At 61.4% G+C, this 17,126-nt stretch overlaps 1 protein-coding gene across 9 annotated transcripts in view; it reads left to right on the top strand.

Moving 5' to 3' along the window:
* Positions 1–17,126, top strand: part of ADGRB1 (adhesion G protein-coupled receptor B1) — a 77,185-nt gene that overhangs the window by 29,595 nt on the left and 30,464 nt on the right. For all 9 annotated transcript variants that reach the window (XM_070476897.1, XM_070476896.1, XM_070476893.1 and 6 more), the window contains exons 14-17: positions 1,444–1,587; positions 2,079–2,154; positions 2,404–2,506; positions 3,299–3,342. In XM_070476897.1, the coding sequence (XP_070332998.1) occupies positions 1,444–1,587; positions 2,079–2,154; positions 2,404–2,506; positions 3,299–3,342 (367 nt within the window). The remainder of the gene's footprint in view (positions 1–1,443; positions 1,588–2,078; positions 2,155–2,403; positions 2,507–3,298; positions 3,343–17,126) is intronic.

The following is a 17,126-nucleotide window of genomic DNA, read 5'->3' as shown; positions in this document are numbered from 1 at the left end:
GACCCAGACCAGGCCCTGGACATTTAGAGTCATGGGGTGCAACAGGAAGCCCCAGCCACAGCTTCTACCTCCCTGGGGCCAGGGGCCCACAGTGCCTTGTCCCCAGGACCCGCTGTGCTGGGACTGCGGAGATTTGAAGGCAAGGTTGCCCTCTGCTCCCAGAAGCGCTTGTCAGAGGGGCTTGGCGACAACCAGCTCAGTAGCACTGACAGAATCTCAAATGGGGAGGCGGCAGTGCAGGCCTCAAGGGGCTGGAGGGAGCCATAGACGGGCCTGGACTTGGGGGGTTGCTGGTGGCTGCCGGCACAAGGACCTGCAGCAGTTGCATTCAACGATTACCACCACATCCCCTTAAACAGCTCTCCAGGGCACCTCCCCAGATAACCTCTCACACTGGGGAGCTGGGTGGGGCCCGGGCCCGGTGGTGGTCCACACAGCACCGAGGAGGGCGATGGTCACCGCCTCTGTAGAGACTCCTGGGCCTCTGGGGACGTGTCCTCTGGGCCCACTGTGCTCGTTCGCACGCACCCGGGGACCTCCCCGGGCAGGGATGAACTCCTGCTAAGCTACAAGTTTCTAGAGCCCTGGTCCTGCCTTTCGCCTTCGAGCTCAGGACCCAAGAGCTGGGGAGACCCCTGAGGCCAGGGGAGTGGGAGCAGGGTCCTCCTGTAGGTGGGGAGAGCCCGGCCTGGAGGTCCCCTGGAGGCAGGGTCAGCAGTGGCTCCAGGCTGCTGGGTCCCTTTCTCACTGGGCTGATGGGGCCCTTGTTCCGGGTGAGATGGGAGTGGCCGGAAAGCGGGCTCTTCTGTGGCCACATGTGACGGGTGTGGCCCGGAAGCCACCTCAGCTCTCAGCTGCCTGCCCCCGGACCTTGCTGTGGAGGCTGGACCCCTGGCCACCCAGCACCACCCACGGCCCCTGGAGCGGGGCTTAGGCCAGGGCCAAGACTCCTGACCTTCCACCTCCAGGGAGCCTGTCCAGAGCCAGTGGACATTCAGGGCCCACCCTTTGTCACCAAAGGAGGCCCTGGACTCCTCCCGTCACCCCTCATTAGCTCTCCCACCCCCTGTACCCGCACACCCCCATTCTCCCGTACACCCCACTCACACACTAGCACCTGTGCACCCTACACATACACACTACATGCACCCACTGCACACCCCACCCCCCATTCACCCGTCATATACTCACAGCCCTGTGCCCTGTGCACCCAAACGCCCTACGCCCTGTGCACCCCGTGTACCCCCTGCACACCCCTCGCGTGGTGTGGCTGGGTGGCCCCACGAACACTGCGCCCGTTCTGAGCCAGGAGCAGCCCCGTGATGGTCCCGCCCAACTTCCCGTCCCAGGGCCAAAGCTCCTCACCCTGAAACCGCTCTGTCTCTGTCTCCCTTTGTCTGTCGCTGTCGTCTCTCCCCTCCCCCCGTCCCCCACCCCGCACAGTCCTCAGCATCCACAAGCTCCCAGCCAGCGGAGCCACCGACATCAGCTTCCCCATGAAGGGCTGGCGGGCCACAGGCGACTGGGCCAAGGTGCCAGAGGACAGGGTCACTGTGTCCAAGAGCGTCTTCTCCACAGGGCTGGCAGGTGAGGGCCTCAGGGGGCTGAAGGGGCTCCCCAGGGTCTAGAACTTCTCAGGCCCCCCAAGGAACTCCCCAGCCCCACTCCAGAAGCACTCCAGAAGTTCTGACATGCTGTGTCAAGGGCTAGGGCGGTGTCCGTTTCTTCTACACAATCTCAGTGTTCCTGAGATTGCCCCCTCTTCCAGGAAGCCCTCTTTGCCCTCACTATGTTGGGAGGCCCCAGGAAACTTTGGCTGAATGGACCCCCTCATCACAGGGAGGGAGAGGGTCTTGCCTGGTGTCACACAGCAGGCGACTCCAGTTCCCAGGAAGAGAAACGGTGCCCTGCCTGCCCCTGGCTTTCAGGGGTTACTCACGGGGACCGAGGAAGTACCCCAGCTCCAGGGCAGCGCTGTGTCCATGGTGGGGTGACGGGGGGTACACACACTCCTCTTGGCCAGCAGGGCCTTGGCCTGGGGGTGGTGGGAGGAGGGCGACCATGGTGCTGTCTTCCAGAGGCTGATGACTCGTCTGTGTTCGTGGTGGGCACCGTGCTTTACCGCAACCTGGGCAGCTTCCTGGCCCTGCAGAGGTGGGCATCAGGGCACCAGTGGGGGCCGGGGAGGCCGGGTCTGGGAGCTGGGGGCCTGGGGAGGCTGGGTCTGGGGGTGGATGGCCTGGGAAGGTCAGCTCTGGGGGGTGGGGGCCTGGGGAGGCCAGGTCTGGGGGATGAGGGGCCTGGGGAGGCCGGGCTGGGAGTTGGGGGGCCGAGGAGGCCAGGCCTACGGGAGGTGGGGCGAGGGACTCCTGACCCCAGCATGGCCCACCGGCTGTCCCCCAGGAACACGACTGTCCTGAACTCCAAGGTCATCTCAGTGACCGTGAAGCCCCCGCCTCGCTCCCTGCTCACACCCTTGGAGATCGAGTTCGCCCACATGTATAACGTGAGTACCCTCCGTGTGCACATCGGCGCACATGGACCCCTCCACCTATCCCGTTGTGCACACACATCCCGGCCTCTGGCCAGCCTTGAGAGATAGCTCCTTTACCCCCAAGCAGCGGGCGGGGACGGTGGCTGTCAGAGCTTCGGGGACTTGCCCGGGGTCACAGGCAGGGACTGAAGGAGCCGAATGCAGCCTAACCCAGGGTCCAAGGCCGCTGCTCCCAGGCCCTGCCAGCCCGGCCGCTCATTGGAGAGGACGGAGCTATCTCTGCCATGTCCCCCCGCCCCACAGGCCCACCATGCCCTCCTCCCCGGCCTCTTCGTTAGGCCTGAGATGCTCTCGGCCACCGAGAGTCTGCCCACACCCGCCCTGCTCCCCAGCCAGGACGGGCAGTGTCGGCCAGCGCTGGGCCGTACCCAGCCTCTCCCACCTGGCCCCTCCCTCATCAGGCGGGAGCCCCCTGTCATCACCCCGCAGCCTGTGGGGCAGAGGTGCTTGCCGAGCCCTGTCTGTGCCCCTGACCCTCCCGGTGGCCATTTCGTATTAAGCGGAAGTGGTCGCTGCTGCCCAGCCCCGCCCAGAGAGGGGACAGAAGCTGCCCGAGGCGGCGCAGCGGGCTGGGGGCTGAGCCGGCCCCTTCCCCGCTCTGGGCCTCAGTTTCTCCTCCGCAAACACCGTCTCTGGGGGGCAGCAGAGGCAGGGCGCCAGGCGGGGTGATGGGACCCTGCGTGGACACTGCCTCGAGCGGGGCTTGAGGGCGGGCAGGTAGCCTGACTCCACCGTCTCTCCCAGGGCACCACCAACCAGACCTGCATCCTGTGGGATGAGACGGACGCGTAAGTGTCTTGGCTGTGTGGCCTCCGGGGCGGGCTCCGTGGCCAGGAGGGAGGGGCCTGGGCTCTAGGTTTGGGGCCAGCTGCTGACCGTCCCCCACACCCCCTGTCAGGCATGGTCTCTCCCTGCCTGGTCCAGCACTGATGGCGTGGGGAGCCCACCCAGCCAGTTTCCCACCACTCCTAGGGAGGTCCATGGCTGCGGTTCCAGAGCGCTGCCGGGGTCCCCCAGGCCAGATCAGGGGGAGGGGCATGAGCACAGAGCTGGGTGAGACCCAGGGTGACCGATGGGACACAGAGGCCGGGACTCCTGGGGTCTCGGGCCCAGCTCCCTGCCCGGCACGTGGCACCAGCCTGTGTCAGGCCCTGCCGCTCCCGTTATGAGTGGGGGCCGGGCACTGGGCTGGACTGGCCAGGCTGTGATTCAGGGTCATGGCACCTGCATGGGCGCCCAGAGCAGGGTTCCTCCCAGACACAGGGAGACGGAGGGAAAGGTAGATGGGAGCTTGTGTGGTCACAGGGAAGAGTTTGTGCAAAGGCCCTAAAGTGGGGGCAGCCCTCAGAGGCAAGGAGGGTCAGCGTTGGGGAGACTGGGCAGGAGAGAGCTTGGCAGCTGGAACCTGATGGCCCAGGTGGGCTGGGCAGGGGCTCGGCCTTCCCCCCAGGGGTTCGGTATCCACTGGGGAGGGGGTGGTCAGAGAGCGGCGTGTCACTGTCACCGCCTGCCTCCCTCAGCCCTAGCACTGCCAGTCCCCAGGCTGGCCCCAGGGCCATGGTGTACGTCCCTCATGCCGTGGGGATGAGGTGTGTCCTGCGAGGTCAGGGGAGGCTCCCAGAGTGGCCGACACGTGAGGGGCACACGTCCTCCCGGCAGAGGAGGGAGGGGGGTCTCGGGCAGAAGCAGTTTGAGCAAAAGTGTGAGTGTTGGAAGGTACAGGAGGAATGTGAGGCATGGCCAGTGAGAGTGGGCAGCCGGAGGGGCAGGGATGCAGAGTGGGAGGGAGGCTGCAAGGGGCAGTTTGTAGAGGCTGTGGACCTGTGGAAGTTGTTGGGGAGGGATGTGATTACCATGCATCCATCAAAATCCTCCACCCACCCGTCCTATCCATCCATCCATTTGTCCATCCATTCTCCCACCCATTTTTCCAATCTCCCATCCATCCATCCTCCACCCATCCATCTGTCCATCCACACTCCATTCATCCATCCATCCATCCATCCATCCATCCTCCACCCACCCATCCTCCCATCCTTCCATCCTCCCATCCTCCCATCCACTCTTCCATCCACTCACCCACCCATCCTCCCACCCACCTATCCTCCCATCCTCCTATCCATCCTCCCATCCACCCCATCCATCCATCCGCCCACCCACCCATGTACCCATCCTCCCACACACCCGTCCTCCTATCCATCCTCCCATCCATCCATCCATCCTCCCATCCTCCTATCCATCCTCCCATCCATCCATCCTCCCATCCATCCACTCTTCCATCCACCCACCCACCCATCCTCCCATCCTCCCATCCTCCCACCCACCTATCCTCCCATCCTCCTATCTATCCTCCCATCCACCCCATCCACCCATCTGCCCACCCACCTATGTACCCATCCTCCCACACACCCGTCCTCCTATCCATCCTCCCATCCATCCATCCATCCTCCCATCCTCCTATTGATCCTCCCATCCACCCCATCCACCCATCTGCCCACCCACACATGTACCCATCCTCCCACACACCCGTCCTCCTACCCACCCATCCTCCCATCCTCCCATCCATCTTCCCATCCACTCTTCCATCCACCCCATCCATCCGTCTGCCCACCCACCCATGTACCCATCCACCCACCCATCCATCCCTCTTCAGTAGTTCCTGACCACTGACAGAGCATGCTCTATGAGGTCCTGGTGCTCAGCCTCCTCCTGTCCTCTGTGCGGAAGGACAGGAAAGTAGGAGCATCCAGATCCCTGTGAAACTGTCTGGTCACGCCACGTGCCGAGAAGTAGAAGTAGTAGATCTGGTGGCCGGTGGGGTGAGGAGCCTGAGAGCAGGTTCACAGAAACCTCTCTGGGGTGGTGTTTGAGAGAGGCCTGCTCTGCACTGCACGTGGGTGTCTGGGGACAAGCATTTTGGCAGAAGGAACAGTGTAAAGGCCCTGTGGTGAGAGAGTGCAGGCCCATGCACGGACTCCACCGCCCTTGCCCACTCGGGGTGTGAGGACAGCATCGGGGAAGCGCTGGGGTGGATCCCGTAGCCCCAGGAAACCAGCCCGCTGGCTCTGGTTGCCAGAGACTGTTTTTCTTTGAATTTCGTAAGCGGCATAAACTTTGCACAAAATGCACTGACAGAAAAGGGTAAAAAAAGAAAAGGCAAGAACAAGGGCTCGCGTGCTCCCAGGCTTGCCCCTGTGGCCATCATGTGGCTGCTGTCCATTCCATCTGGCCCCTGACATCAGCACAAGCCCCTCCCCACCATCCAGAAACCCTCCCACTGGGCTGTTCAAAGGTGGCCCGGAGCCCCTGGGGTGCCTGGTTCACCCAGCGGCCCTGCCCTTGGATAGCTCTGCTCACATTTCTGATTGTTTCGTTGGCATCAAATCCCTGGAAAACTTCAAGGCCTTGGTAGTAAATTGCTTTCCAGAAAGGTGGACTCATCTATCCCCTTTGCTCTCCGGGAGCAGCAGGTTGTGAGAGGCCTGGCCAGCCCAGTGAGTGCTGGGTTCACTGTCCCCGGGGCACAGTCGGGGCAGATCCCGCCCCCTGGGAGCGTCCCTGTGGCCGGAGTCTGCCTGCTTGAGTGTGGGAGCAGAACGGGGATGGGGATGCAGACAGCGGCCAGGCCCGTGGGAAGCTCATGTCTGGCCGTGGCCTCCATTGGCCCCTCCTTTCTCAGGTGTGGGGGCCTGCCCATGCCCCAGGCCTTCCTTGCCCTCTCCTGGTCCCCCCTGGACAGGTGAGACTATTAAGGCCTCTGTGCCTGGGCCCAGGGCCCTGTGGACGGGGAGGAGGTGCCAACAGCTGGGCCACGTTGGAGGTGCCCCAGAAGACATGTGCCCACAAGCTCCCTGCTCAGTCTGGGGTGTCCCTGGGAGCCCTGCCTGTTACTTCTTCAGAAGCCAAGGCTCTGGAAGGTTGGTGCTTCAGCTCAGGGTAGGGACCGAAGCTTTTGCCCCAGAGCTGGACAGCCTCGGGCCCAGAAGTGACGGGGTGGGGGCCTGGGGCAGGAGGCAGGCAGCTGGCTCTCCCCGCCCAGGCTTTGTGCCGGAAGCACCTCCCTCCGTGGCCAGGTGAGCCCAAAAGGGCTCAGAGGAGCCAACGGTTTCCCAGGTGACCCGAAACGGGGACCAGGGCCAGGGCCCCAGGTTGCTTCCACTGGTGTGCCCAGGGATCAGGTCTGTGCTGACGTGGGCCTGTGTTTGTATGTGTTTGGATGAGAAAGGGTCTCATGTCGGCAGAATTGTGTGTATGTGGGTGGGGGGAAGGTGTCAGTGGGAACTGAGAGTCACTAGCGACCTTCAGCTGAGAAGCGGTGAGCTTCTGACCCATGACTGAGTCTTGGCCCTCGTCACTGCAGGAGCCTAGACACAAAGCCAGACTGAGCCCTGGCCCTGGGCACACTCTGAGCCCTGATGCAGCATCTCACCCGGCGTCACTTGTGCGTGCTCACATGTAACATGTAACTGCACGTGTCCTGTGTGTGGAGGGCCGCCTCCTCTTGCAGACACACGCACCCATCAGGCATGTGACACACTCTTCTCGGAAAGTCTGAGTCAGGCTTCCACCCACAGTGCAGACCCTCCACCTGCCTCGCCCCCAGTCGCACACGCACTCTTGCACACACAGGCTCAGCGTCTACACTTGGGACGACTGCTCACAGAGAGGCTCAAGGCCGCCCCCCCACACCCCCACACCCTTATGCCAGCCTGGCCAGTGGCAGTGAAGGCCTGGGGGCAGGGCTGTTAGGGAGGGAAAGGGGGTCTTTTCAGAATTCTTGAATGTTTAGGTGGGAGGGGACGGGGGTCCGGAAGGATGGCCTGGTGGGGGCGGGGTTGACGAAGGCCAGAAGCACCAACCGGATTTCATGTCTGTGGTTCTGAAAGGACAGCTCCCTGTGTCTTTCTAAGAAGCTGCAAATGTTTTGCAGTTTCCTTTTTAAAAATAAACACCTGAGAGTCACACAGAGCAGAGAAGTCAGAGCGGGCAGGCCCTCAGAAGTCACCTGCTCTGGCCGCACTTGAAGATGGTGTGGCTGAGCCCGAGCATAGGGACGTCAGGACAGGGCAGGCCTGGGTGCTGCGCCCCCATCTCGGAAGGTGTTGTACCCAGTACCAGGCCCATGTGGGCTCCAGGGCGGACAGCGTTTCATGCCCACCATGTCTCATGCTCCTGGGTCCATACTCAAGCCATCTGTAAAGGCTCTGAGAAGTCCTGCAGCGGGCTGCTGTTGAGTCAGGTTGGGGGTTCCCCTAACTAGTGGGCGCTTGGCACCCCTACACTCGGGAACTTGAGCTGGGAGAGCAGACGCTGGGACAGGCTGGTGGAGGGCGGGGCACTTCCCCAGTCTGGAGGGCCTTCTCCAAAGCCTGAGCCCCCTCCAGGCACCTTCCAGCATTCACTCGCGCAGCTTTCTCAGCCGGGCTGAGGACTGGGCCCAGAGTTCTGCTCTCCAGTCCGGGCTCTCTCCTCACCCGCTGCGGGCGCAGCTGTCCTGGGGGACGCTCAGGACACAGGCCTGGGCCCATCCCCAGGTCCTCACACAAGTGCGTGTCCTGGTCCCTTTAAGAGCCTTGCCCCTCCCCACCCCCAGTCCCTGGTTTCCTTGGAGAGGGCGGTGAGGGGCAGGCCGAGGGGGGCAAGCGGAAGGGAGACTTGGCAGGGTCCCCAGGTTGCTGTCAGCGGCCGGTTCCCAGCCCAATTTCTCCCACGCCGTCTGGTTCCTGATGGGGGCAGAGAAGGCAGGCGAGGGGGGCAGGTGGGGGAGGGGAGACAGCTGGACACAGAAGGCCTTTTGGTGGCCCTTCATGAGCGTGGGTGGGAGGTGGGGTCCTGCTCTGCGCCCCCACCTGGGTGGGGAGCTAGGGCCGGGGGAGGGGTGCAGTGCTGCTCTCAGCAGCGAGACCGCCCACCCCCAGCCCCTTCCCCAGCGCCCCTCCCTTCTCTGAGCCTCCCCTGGATTGTGTGCTTGTGGAGTGGGGGGCCTGGCAGAGGCCTGCTCTGAGCCTGCCCTCCTCGAGGGGCATCTGAGTCCAGGCCTGCCCGTCTCGGCTGGGTTTGGGACCTGGAGGGGACAGACAGCAGTGAGGTCACGGCCCAGGGACAGCAGCTGCGCTCAGAACCTGGGGCAGTGAGTGCCCCCGCCCTGGCAGGCAGCCCGGCTCCCCAAGCCGCAGTCCTCCGCCCCACGGGCCCCTCGCCACTCCTTGGCGCCAGCTGGAACGCCTGGCGCCTTTGTCCCTGGTCCCTGTGCCTCTTCTCCAGCCTCAAAGCCACCTGCTTCTGGAGGCCTCTCTTCCTGTTCTCCTACATGCCCCCCAGGTCCCCTGCTTCCCAGCTCTGACTCCCATTTGCCAAAATTCTGTGTATCTTCATGTGCCCCCCTATGAGAGTGTGAGCCTCCTGATCAGAGTGTGAGCCCCCCATTAGGGTGTGAGCCTCCCAGCGGGATGTGAGCTCCTCTAGCACAGTGTGAGCCCCCCCGGCAGAGTGTGAGCTCCCAGCAGACTGAACCCCCCATCAGAGTATGTACCCCCCAGCAGAGTGTGAGCCCCACAGCAGAGTGTGAGCTCCCAGCAGACTGAACCCCCCATCAGAGTATGTACCCCCAGCAGGGTGTGAGCCCCAATCAGAGTGTGAGCCCCCATCAGAGTGTGAGCCCCCCAGGAGAGTGTGAGCCCCAATCAGAGTGTGAGCCCCCCAGGAGAGTGTGAGCCCCAATCAGAGTGTGAGCCCCCAGCAGAATGTGAGCCCCAATCAGAGTGTGAGCCCCCCATCAGAGTGTGAGCCCCAATCAGAGTGTGAGCCCCCAGCAGAGTGTGAGCTCCCAGCAGAGTGTGAGCCCCCCCAATCAGAGTGTGAGCCCCCCATCAGAGTGTGAGCTCCCAGCAGAGTGTGAGCCCCCCCAATCAGAGTGTGAGCCCCCCAGCAGAGTGTGAGCTCCCAGCAGAGTGTGAGCCCCCCATCAGAGTGTGAGCCCCCCAGCAGAGTGTGAGCTCCCAGCAGAGTGTGAGCCCCCCCAATCAGAGTGTGAGCCCCCCATCAGAGTGTGAGCTCCCAGCAGAGTGTGAGCCCCCCAGCAGAGTGTGAGCCCCCCAATCAGAGTGTGAGCCCCCCCAATCAGAGTGTGAGCCCCCCATCAGAGTGTGAGCGCCCAGCAGAGTGTGTGCCCCAATCAGTGTGTGAGCTCCCAGCAGAGTGTGAGCCCCCCCAATCAGAGTGTGAGCCCCCCATCAGAGTGTGAGCTCCCAGCAGAGTGTGAGCCCCCCAGCAGAGTGTGAGCCCCCAGCAGAGTGTGAGCCCCCCAGCAGAGTGTGAGCCCCCAGCAGAGTGTGAGCCCCAATCAGAGTGTGGGCCCCCCAGCAGAGTGTGAGCCCCAATCAGAGTGTGGGCCCCCCAGCAGAGTGTGAGCCCCAATCAGAGTGTGGGCCCCCCAGCAGAGTGTGAGCCCCAATCAGAGTGTGAGCCCCCAGCAGAGTGTGAGCCCCCCCAATCAGAGTGTGAGCTCCCAGCAGAGTGTGAGCCCCCAGCAGAGTGTGGGCCCCCCCATTCAGAGTGTGAGCCCCCAGCAGAGTGTGAGCCCCCCAGCAGAGTGTGAGCCCCCCAATCAGAGTGTGAGCCCCCAGCAGAGTGTGAGCCCCCCTGCAGAGTGTGAGCCCCCCCAATCAGAGTGTGAGCCCCCAGCAGAGTGTGAGCCCCCAGCAGAGTGTGGGCCCCCAGCAGAGTGTGAGCTCCCAGCAGAGTGTGAGCCCCCAGCAGAGTGTGGGCCCCCCCAATCAGAGTGTGAGCCCTCTCCTCATGCAGGGCCTGGGTCTCCCTGTCCAGTGTCCCCACCCGCTTGCTTTCACTTCCTGCTGGAAGGAGCACTGGGGAGGGGGTGGGGGCCTGCCCGGAGAGGAGCATCGCAGACACATGGACCTGTATGTGTTCGAGTGCTCAACGGGGGTGGGCGCCTTCCTGGGCGGAGTCAGTTCCCGCGGGTCTATGGGGTCAAGTCCAGCTGTTCCCTTCCTTCGCCTTCCCACTTCTGCAGCGCTGTGAGTCTGAGTGCTCAAGGGGTCGGGGCTGGCACGTCAGGGGAGGCACCGTGTGGCTGCCCTGAGCTCCTGGGACCTGCGGGATGCGGGTGGGGGCAGTGCTGGATGACTCGGTTTCGGGAGGATGTCAGGGTGCTCGCGAAGATGCCTGAGGTGGGGAGGGGCAGGTGGACCAACCACATGGTCTGTCCCTGGTCAAGTGGCCTGTGGTCAGGGGAGCTGGGAGGGGCCACTGGAAACTTCCCCCCCGCCCTGCCTCCCACACCCGCACTGATCTGGGGGTGAGGGATAAGGAAGAGCCTGGAGTTGCCCTCAGGGAGGGGGGCGCATCAGGGAGGTCAGTGCTGGGCCCTGAGCACCTGGGGCAGTGCCCACAAGTGGGGAGGGCGCTCACCTCCTTCCTCCACTGAGATCTGGGGGTCCCTGCCCTGAGATGGGCCTGGAAGGTGTGAGCTGAGCCTCCTCCTCATGCCACGTGCTTCCCCGCACTTGGGGTGTGCAGTTGCTAGTTTCCTGAGGCAGGAAAGTCTTAATCGAAACCCCAGCTCCGCAGGCTGCCCAGTGGCTTGCTGGTGGTATTGGCAGGGACTGACGTCCTCTTCTCTGCAGGGAACCAACTCAGGATGCAGATGGCAAGAGGTGCAGGAGACAGGAAAGCTTCCACGTTAGCAGGGAGGGTGGCGTGAGCATGGTGACCATTACCCTTTCCTGGCCTAGAGAGGACTTTGATGGAATGACCTTGAGGTTCACCTTGGAGGGTGGGGTGTGGTCAGCAGTGTGGAGGATCAGATGATGGTGATGGTGAGGTTGCCTGGGTTCAGCCCATCGTGATTGACAGGCGTGGTGGGCGGTGAGACCTCCTGCAAGATGGTTTCTGCCTACACAGTTCCTTGGCTGTGGAGGGTTGAGTGTTGGTGATGGCGGTGCCCAGCTAGTGTCAGTCCACAGACACAGTGCTGTTTCAGAGGTGATGGCAGTCACGGTGACACTGCTCACAGCGGAGGTGGTGCTGGTGAGCTCGGTGATCAGGTGACTGACAGGAGTGACTGCACTGGCAACGATGTGCCGGTGGTGGTGGTGGTGGTGATAATGTTGGTGCAGCGGTGGTGTTGCTGTGATGGCGTGACTGGCACGGTGGTGGTAAGGTTCATGTTGTTGTTGCCGCTGCCGGTGTTGGTAATGGTGACAGTGTTGGCAGTGGAGGTGACAGCGGAGGGGGTAGTGATGACAGTACTGCTGCTAACATAATGGTGGCATTGGTGTTGCTGGTAGTGGTGATGGAGTGGAAATGGTGGTGGTATTGATGATGGTATTGGTGGTGGCAATGGTGATGCTTTTAATGACCCAGTTAACTACGATGGTGTGGCCACTCACCTAGAGCCAGACATCTGGAGTGTGAAGTCAGTTGGGCTGTAGGAAGCATCACTACGAAAAAGCTAGTGGAGGTGATGGAATTCCTGATAAGCTATTTCAAATATTAAAAGGTGATGCTGTGAAAGTGCTGCATTCGTTATGCCAGCAAATTTGGAAAACTCAGCAGTGGCCACAGGACTGGAAAAAGGTCAGTTTTCATTCCAATCCCAAAGAAAAGCAATGCCAAAGAATGCTCAAACTACCCTATACAACTGCACTTATTTCACACGTCAGCAAGATTATGCTCAAAATCCTTCAAGTTAGGTTTCAAGAGTACATGGACCAAGAACTTCCAGATGTATAAGCTGGATTTACAAAAGGCAGAGGAACCAGAGATCAAATTGCCAACATACACTGAATCATAGAAAAAGCAAGGGAATTAAAAAATATATATATACTTCTGCTTCATTAACTACACTAAAGCCTTTGACTGTGTGGATCACAACAATGGAAAATTCTTAAATAGATGGGAATACAGACCACCTTACCTACCTCCTGAGAAACCTATATGCAGGTCAAGAAGCAACAGTTAGAACTGGACATGCAACATCTACTGGTTCAAAATTGGGAAAGGAGTACATCAAGACTATATATTGTCACTCTGCTTATTTAACTTACATACAGAATACATCATAAGAAATGCCAGGCTGGATGAATCACAAGCTGGAATCAAAATTGCTGAGAGATATATCAACAACCTCAGATATGCAGATGATACCACTTCGATGGCAGAAAGTGAAGAGAAACTATAGAGCCTCTTGATGAAGATGAAGAGGACAGTGAAAAAGTTGGCTTAAAACTCAACATTTAGAAAACTAAGATCGTGGCATCTGGTCCTGTCACTTCATGGCAAATAGATGGGGAAACAATGGAAATAGTGTCAGATTTCATTTTCTTGGGCTCCAAAATCAGTGCGGATGATGACTGCAGCCAAGAAATTAAAAGACACTTGCTCCTTGGAAAAATAGCTATGACAAACCTAGACAGCATATTAAAAAGCAGAGACATCACTTTGCCAACAAAGGTCCATGGTCAAAGCTATGGTTTTTCCAGTAGTCATGTGTAGATGTGAGAGTTGGACTATAAAGAAGGCTGAGTGCTGAAGAATTGATGCTTTCAAACTGTAGTGTTGGAGAAGACTCTTGAGAGACCCTTGCACTGCAAGGAGATCCAACCAGTCCATCCTAAAGAAAATCAGTCTTGAATATTCATTGGAAGGACTGATGCTGCAGCTCCAATACTTTGGCCACCTGATGTGAAGAACTGACTCATTTGAAAAGACCCTGATGCTAGGAAAGATTGAGGGCAAGAGGAGAAGGGGCCGACAGAGGGTAAGTTGGTTGGATGGCATCACAAATTCGATGGACGTGAGTTTGAGCAAGCTCCGGGAGATAGTGAAGGTCAGAAACACCTTGAGTGCTGCAGTCCACGGGTCTCAAAGAGTTGGACATGACTGAGCAACTGAACAACAAATGGTGATGATGTAATGGTAATGATGGTCCGATGATGTGATATGGTGATGTGATTGTGTCATTCTTGAAGCTGGTGGTGCTGTTAATAATGGAATGCTGGTGTTGATGTTGGTGGTGGTGATGGTGGTGGTGACAGTGGCGGAGGTAACGATTGTGTTCTCGATGACGTTGGTGGTGATGTTACTGATGCTGGTGGTGGTTTCAGTGGGAGCCGTGAGGGTGGAGGTCGTGGTGACAGTTAGGGCGGTAGTGCTCTCAGCTCTTTGGGGGATTTGAAGCCCCTCCCGGGAACCAGGACCCGCCCGTGGCACAGTTTTCGAGGCCAACCGCAGCACACAGGGCCAGACACCAGCCCGGGGAGATGAGAGGATTGGGTGTATGGGCAGAGGAGAGGGTGTCCTAGAGGAGACGAAGCTGGGCTGGCTGAGGCTGGTAAGTCTGGCATCTCCTGGAGCTGAGGAAGCGGCCGTGGAGGTGCCTGTGCCCAGCACAGGGCCTGAGCAGGCTGGCGAGGGACTCGCGTCCTGAAAGCGAGTGACCGACCAGCCTGGAGCATGAGAGTGGGGCGTCAAGGCATGGCCCCCCGGCTGGTGGGGGCAGATGACAGGCTGGACAGAGCTGGGCCCACAGTGCAGCGGGCCTGAGGTCTGGGTGGACGGCCGAGGCTCTGGTAGGCTTCATGGACTCTGAGCTGGCAAGGGTCAGCAGGTGGGCTGAGGCCAGAGGACTTCCTGGCAGGGCTGGGGAGTTCCAGGCCCAGACTCACCAGGGGCCCTGGTGACCTTGCCTAGGCAGGTGGGTCAGTCAGTGAAGAACCACCAGGTCCTAAGGACAGCCGGTTTCTCAGCCTGGGGCGGGCCTGCGGCCTGAGGCCCTGACTCAGAGGGAGCGGCGCCAGCCGAGAGCCAGGAGATGGCTATCGGAGCTTTGTGGGGAACGTGAGGCGCCCCGGAGGCCCCGGTCACTACCCGGTGGATGCTGAGCGAGCCCGAGACGCTGTCAGCACTGTGAGAGCAGCCCGTGGGCAGGGGTGCAGGCTGGACGGGCATGCTCTGCCCTGACACATATCCGTCCCCTGGGGTCCCCAGGCCCTGAACCCAGAAGGGATGGAGCTGACCTGGGCCTGCCCTGGGGGTTCTCAGCGGCCAGACGGGGAGACGGGGGCTGGGCATGGAACTCATGTTGAGGAGGAACTCAGTCTGAGGAGGCTTCCTGGAGCCGGCAGTGCCTCAAGGGAGCCCTGAAGGACAGGGCTGAGTCAGCCGGGGGACAGACGAGTGTGCGGTTAGAGGGACTGGCTGAGACGGAGACTTGGAGGCAGGAGAGGCGCCTGTGTTGGTTCCTCTGGGCTGGCACATGCAAGCGGGGCTGCCAGGCCTGGGGGTGGGGAGGGCTTGACGGTCACTATGAGTTCCAGCCGCTGGCTGAGGTAGGACCCAGAAAAGCAGCGCCAGCGCGGCAGCAGGGTAGGACCTGGTGAAGGAGCCAGGTGCAACACTTGGGGACTCACTGCTTATCCCCGCAGGCTCCCTGGAGGAGTCGGCTCAGCACAAGCCTTGATCTGTGGATCAGTGGTCAATAGGGGGAGGTGGGAGGTAAGCACTCTGGATGTGTCCCGTAAGACTCCGCAGGGGTTGTGCCTGGAATGGGTGGTCTGGGGAGCACAAAGTCCAGGCTGAGGGACCCCTGCCTGCAGAGACACCTTGCCCACTCCCTGTTCTCTCACTGGGGTGATCTGTGCCCACTCTGGTTTCTTTCTGCTGTGTGGGAGGACACCTATGAGTCACTCACACTCCAGTGTGAGTTAGTCCATCAAACCCCAGGCCCCCTGAGGCACAGTCCCATAATAGCACCTGTTCCGTGGGCCGGCAGGAGGCATCCTGAAGACAATGAAGGCTCTGGCTCCATGGGTGGCAGGCCGGGCTCTCCATGACTGTCCCCCATGTGCCAGGAGCACGCAGGGCCCCATGCTGGGCACAGTGTGCCTGTGGTCTCCCGGACATCACATGGGGGGCGCTGGTGCCCACTTCACAGAGGAGGCACCGCAGCTCTGGGTGGCCGGGAGGGAATTTGCCCAAGAGGGGAATGGACCTTGGCCCCCAGTGCTCCTCGACTCCAGCTCCCGGTGCTACCCCCCTCCCTGCAGGGAGCTGGCCGGGGGGTGGGTACCACAGGCTGAGCCTCCTCCCATCCACGCTGGGCCCCGGGGGAGGTCCCTGGCTGGGCTTCCTGAGCTGGGTGGGGCCCAGCTAACTCCCCAGGCTGCCTTCTCTGAGCCACCCCACCTGGGCACCAGGATAAGGTGGGGCCCCCGCCCGGGTGCTGAGTGAGGTGGGGCTGCACCGGGCGGGGTTCACGGTCTGAGTGTGGTAGGAGGGGAGTGCTCGGGGCAGGGGGCCCCTGAGTGAGGAGGGAGCTGGGGGAGGTCTTGAGCAGAGGACAGGGTGTCCTGACACATTTCAAATGACAGTGGGGGACAGACAGGCGGCAGAGGGCAGGGCAGAGGCTGGGGGGGTCTCACTGGGTGGCGGCCGCAGGGTGGGGGGCAGCAGTGACTCTTGCTCGTCCGCAAGGCAGGCCAGACGCCCGCGGGTCTGCAGGTGTAAGCCACAGGGGCGGAGGGCCTGGGGGTCACCTCCAGGCAGCAGGGCCTCGCTTGCCCACCCACAGCAAGTCCCGACCGCGTGCTCTGCTCCCACCAGGGTGTGAGCAGCAGGGAGAGCCAACCGGGCCCCCCTCCTGCCCTCTCAGGGGAGGACGCAAGCGGGAGCATCGGTCCATCGCACGCGGTGGGAAAACTGGGCAGGGCGGGAGGACCCTCCAGCCACCAGTGGAGGTCACGGGTCAGGACAGCCCTGCTGTGAGAGCCGGGGCCTGGGCCTGTGGCTGCGGGCATGGGGGATGAGCCAGCCAAGCCAGGCACCGCTGACGGGCGTGCAGGCCGCAGATAGCCACTGAGGGACACGTTCTCAAGGACCACTTGGGGAAGGCGGGGGTGGCTGGGTGGGGAGGTGGGAACGGGAGGCCCAGGGAGCGAGGTTGGTGGGTGAGGCTGGCACAGGGGTGGGAGGAAGAGGCGGGGTGTATTCAGGACTGACCCCAAGGCCCCAGGGGCTAGGGGTAGCCAGGGGAAGCTCAGGTCTCAGCTCAGAGTCAGGACACACAGCGGAGGCTGTGTGTCAGAGGTTGCTGGCTCAGTCTGAAGTAAAGGGAACGGGGATTGTCCCTTGGGTTTGGTGACACAGGGTCTCACAGGACCAGGGTGGGAGGAGCCCGCGGTGAGGAACTGGTGGCCTGCGGAGGGGTGGGCAGTGCTGGACCTTTCCGAGGGTGCATACGGGGGACATAGCCCTGTCCTGGGGGCTGTGGTCCGATAGGGCAGGTGTGGCCGTGTCCTGGAGGTCCTGGTCTCACAGGGCAGAGACGGCCTCTCTCTGGGAGCTCTGCTCTGAGGGGCCCAGTGCTCCTTACACCCTCGCCTCCACTCGGGCCAGGAGGGGCTGCGGCTCCAGCTCCTTCTCTGGCTCTGGACCTGGGGGCTGGGGTGGACCAGGTGTCCTTCACCCAGATTCCCTGGGCCTGGGCCCAGGAAGGGGGGCATGGTTCTGTGACCTAGATTTTCCCACGTCTCTGAAGCTCAGTGAAGAGGCG

This window comes from Odocoileus virginianus, chromosome 15 (genome assembly GCF_023699985.2).
Source record: "Odocoileus virginianus isolate 20LAN1187 ecotype Illinois chromosome 15, Ovbor_1.2, whole genome shotgun sequence".
In the NCBI taxonomy this organism is placed as follows: domain Eukaryota; kingdom Metazoa; phylum Chordata; class Mammalia; order Artiodactyla; family Cervidae; genus Odocoileus; species Odocoileus virginianus.
This window is presented reverse-complemented; position numbering and strand designations above follow the sequence as displayed.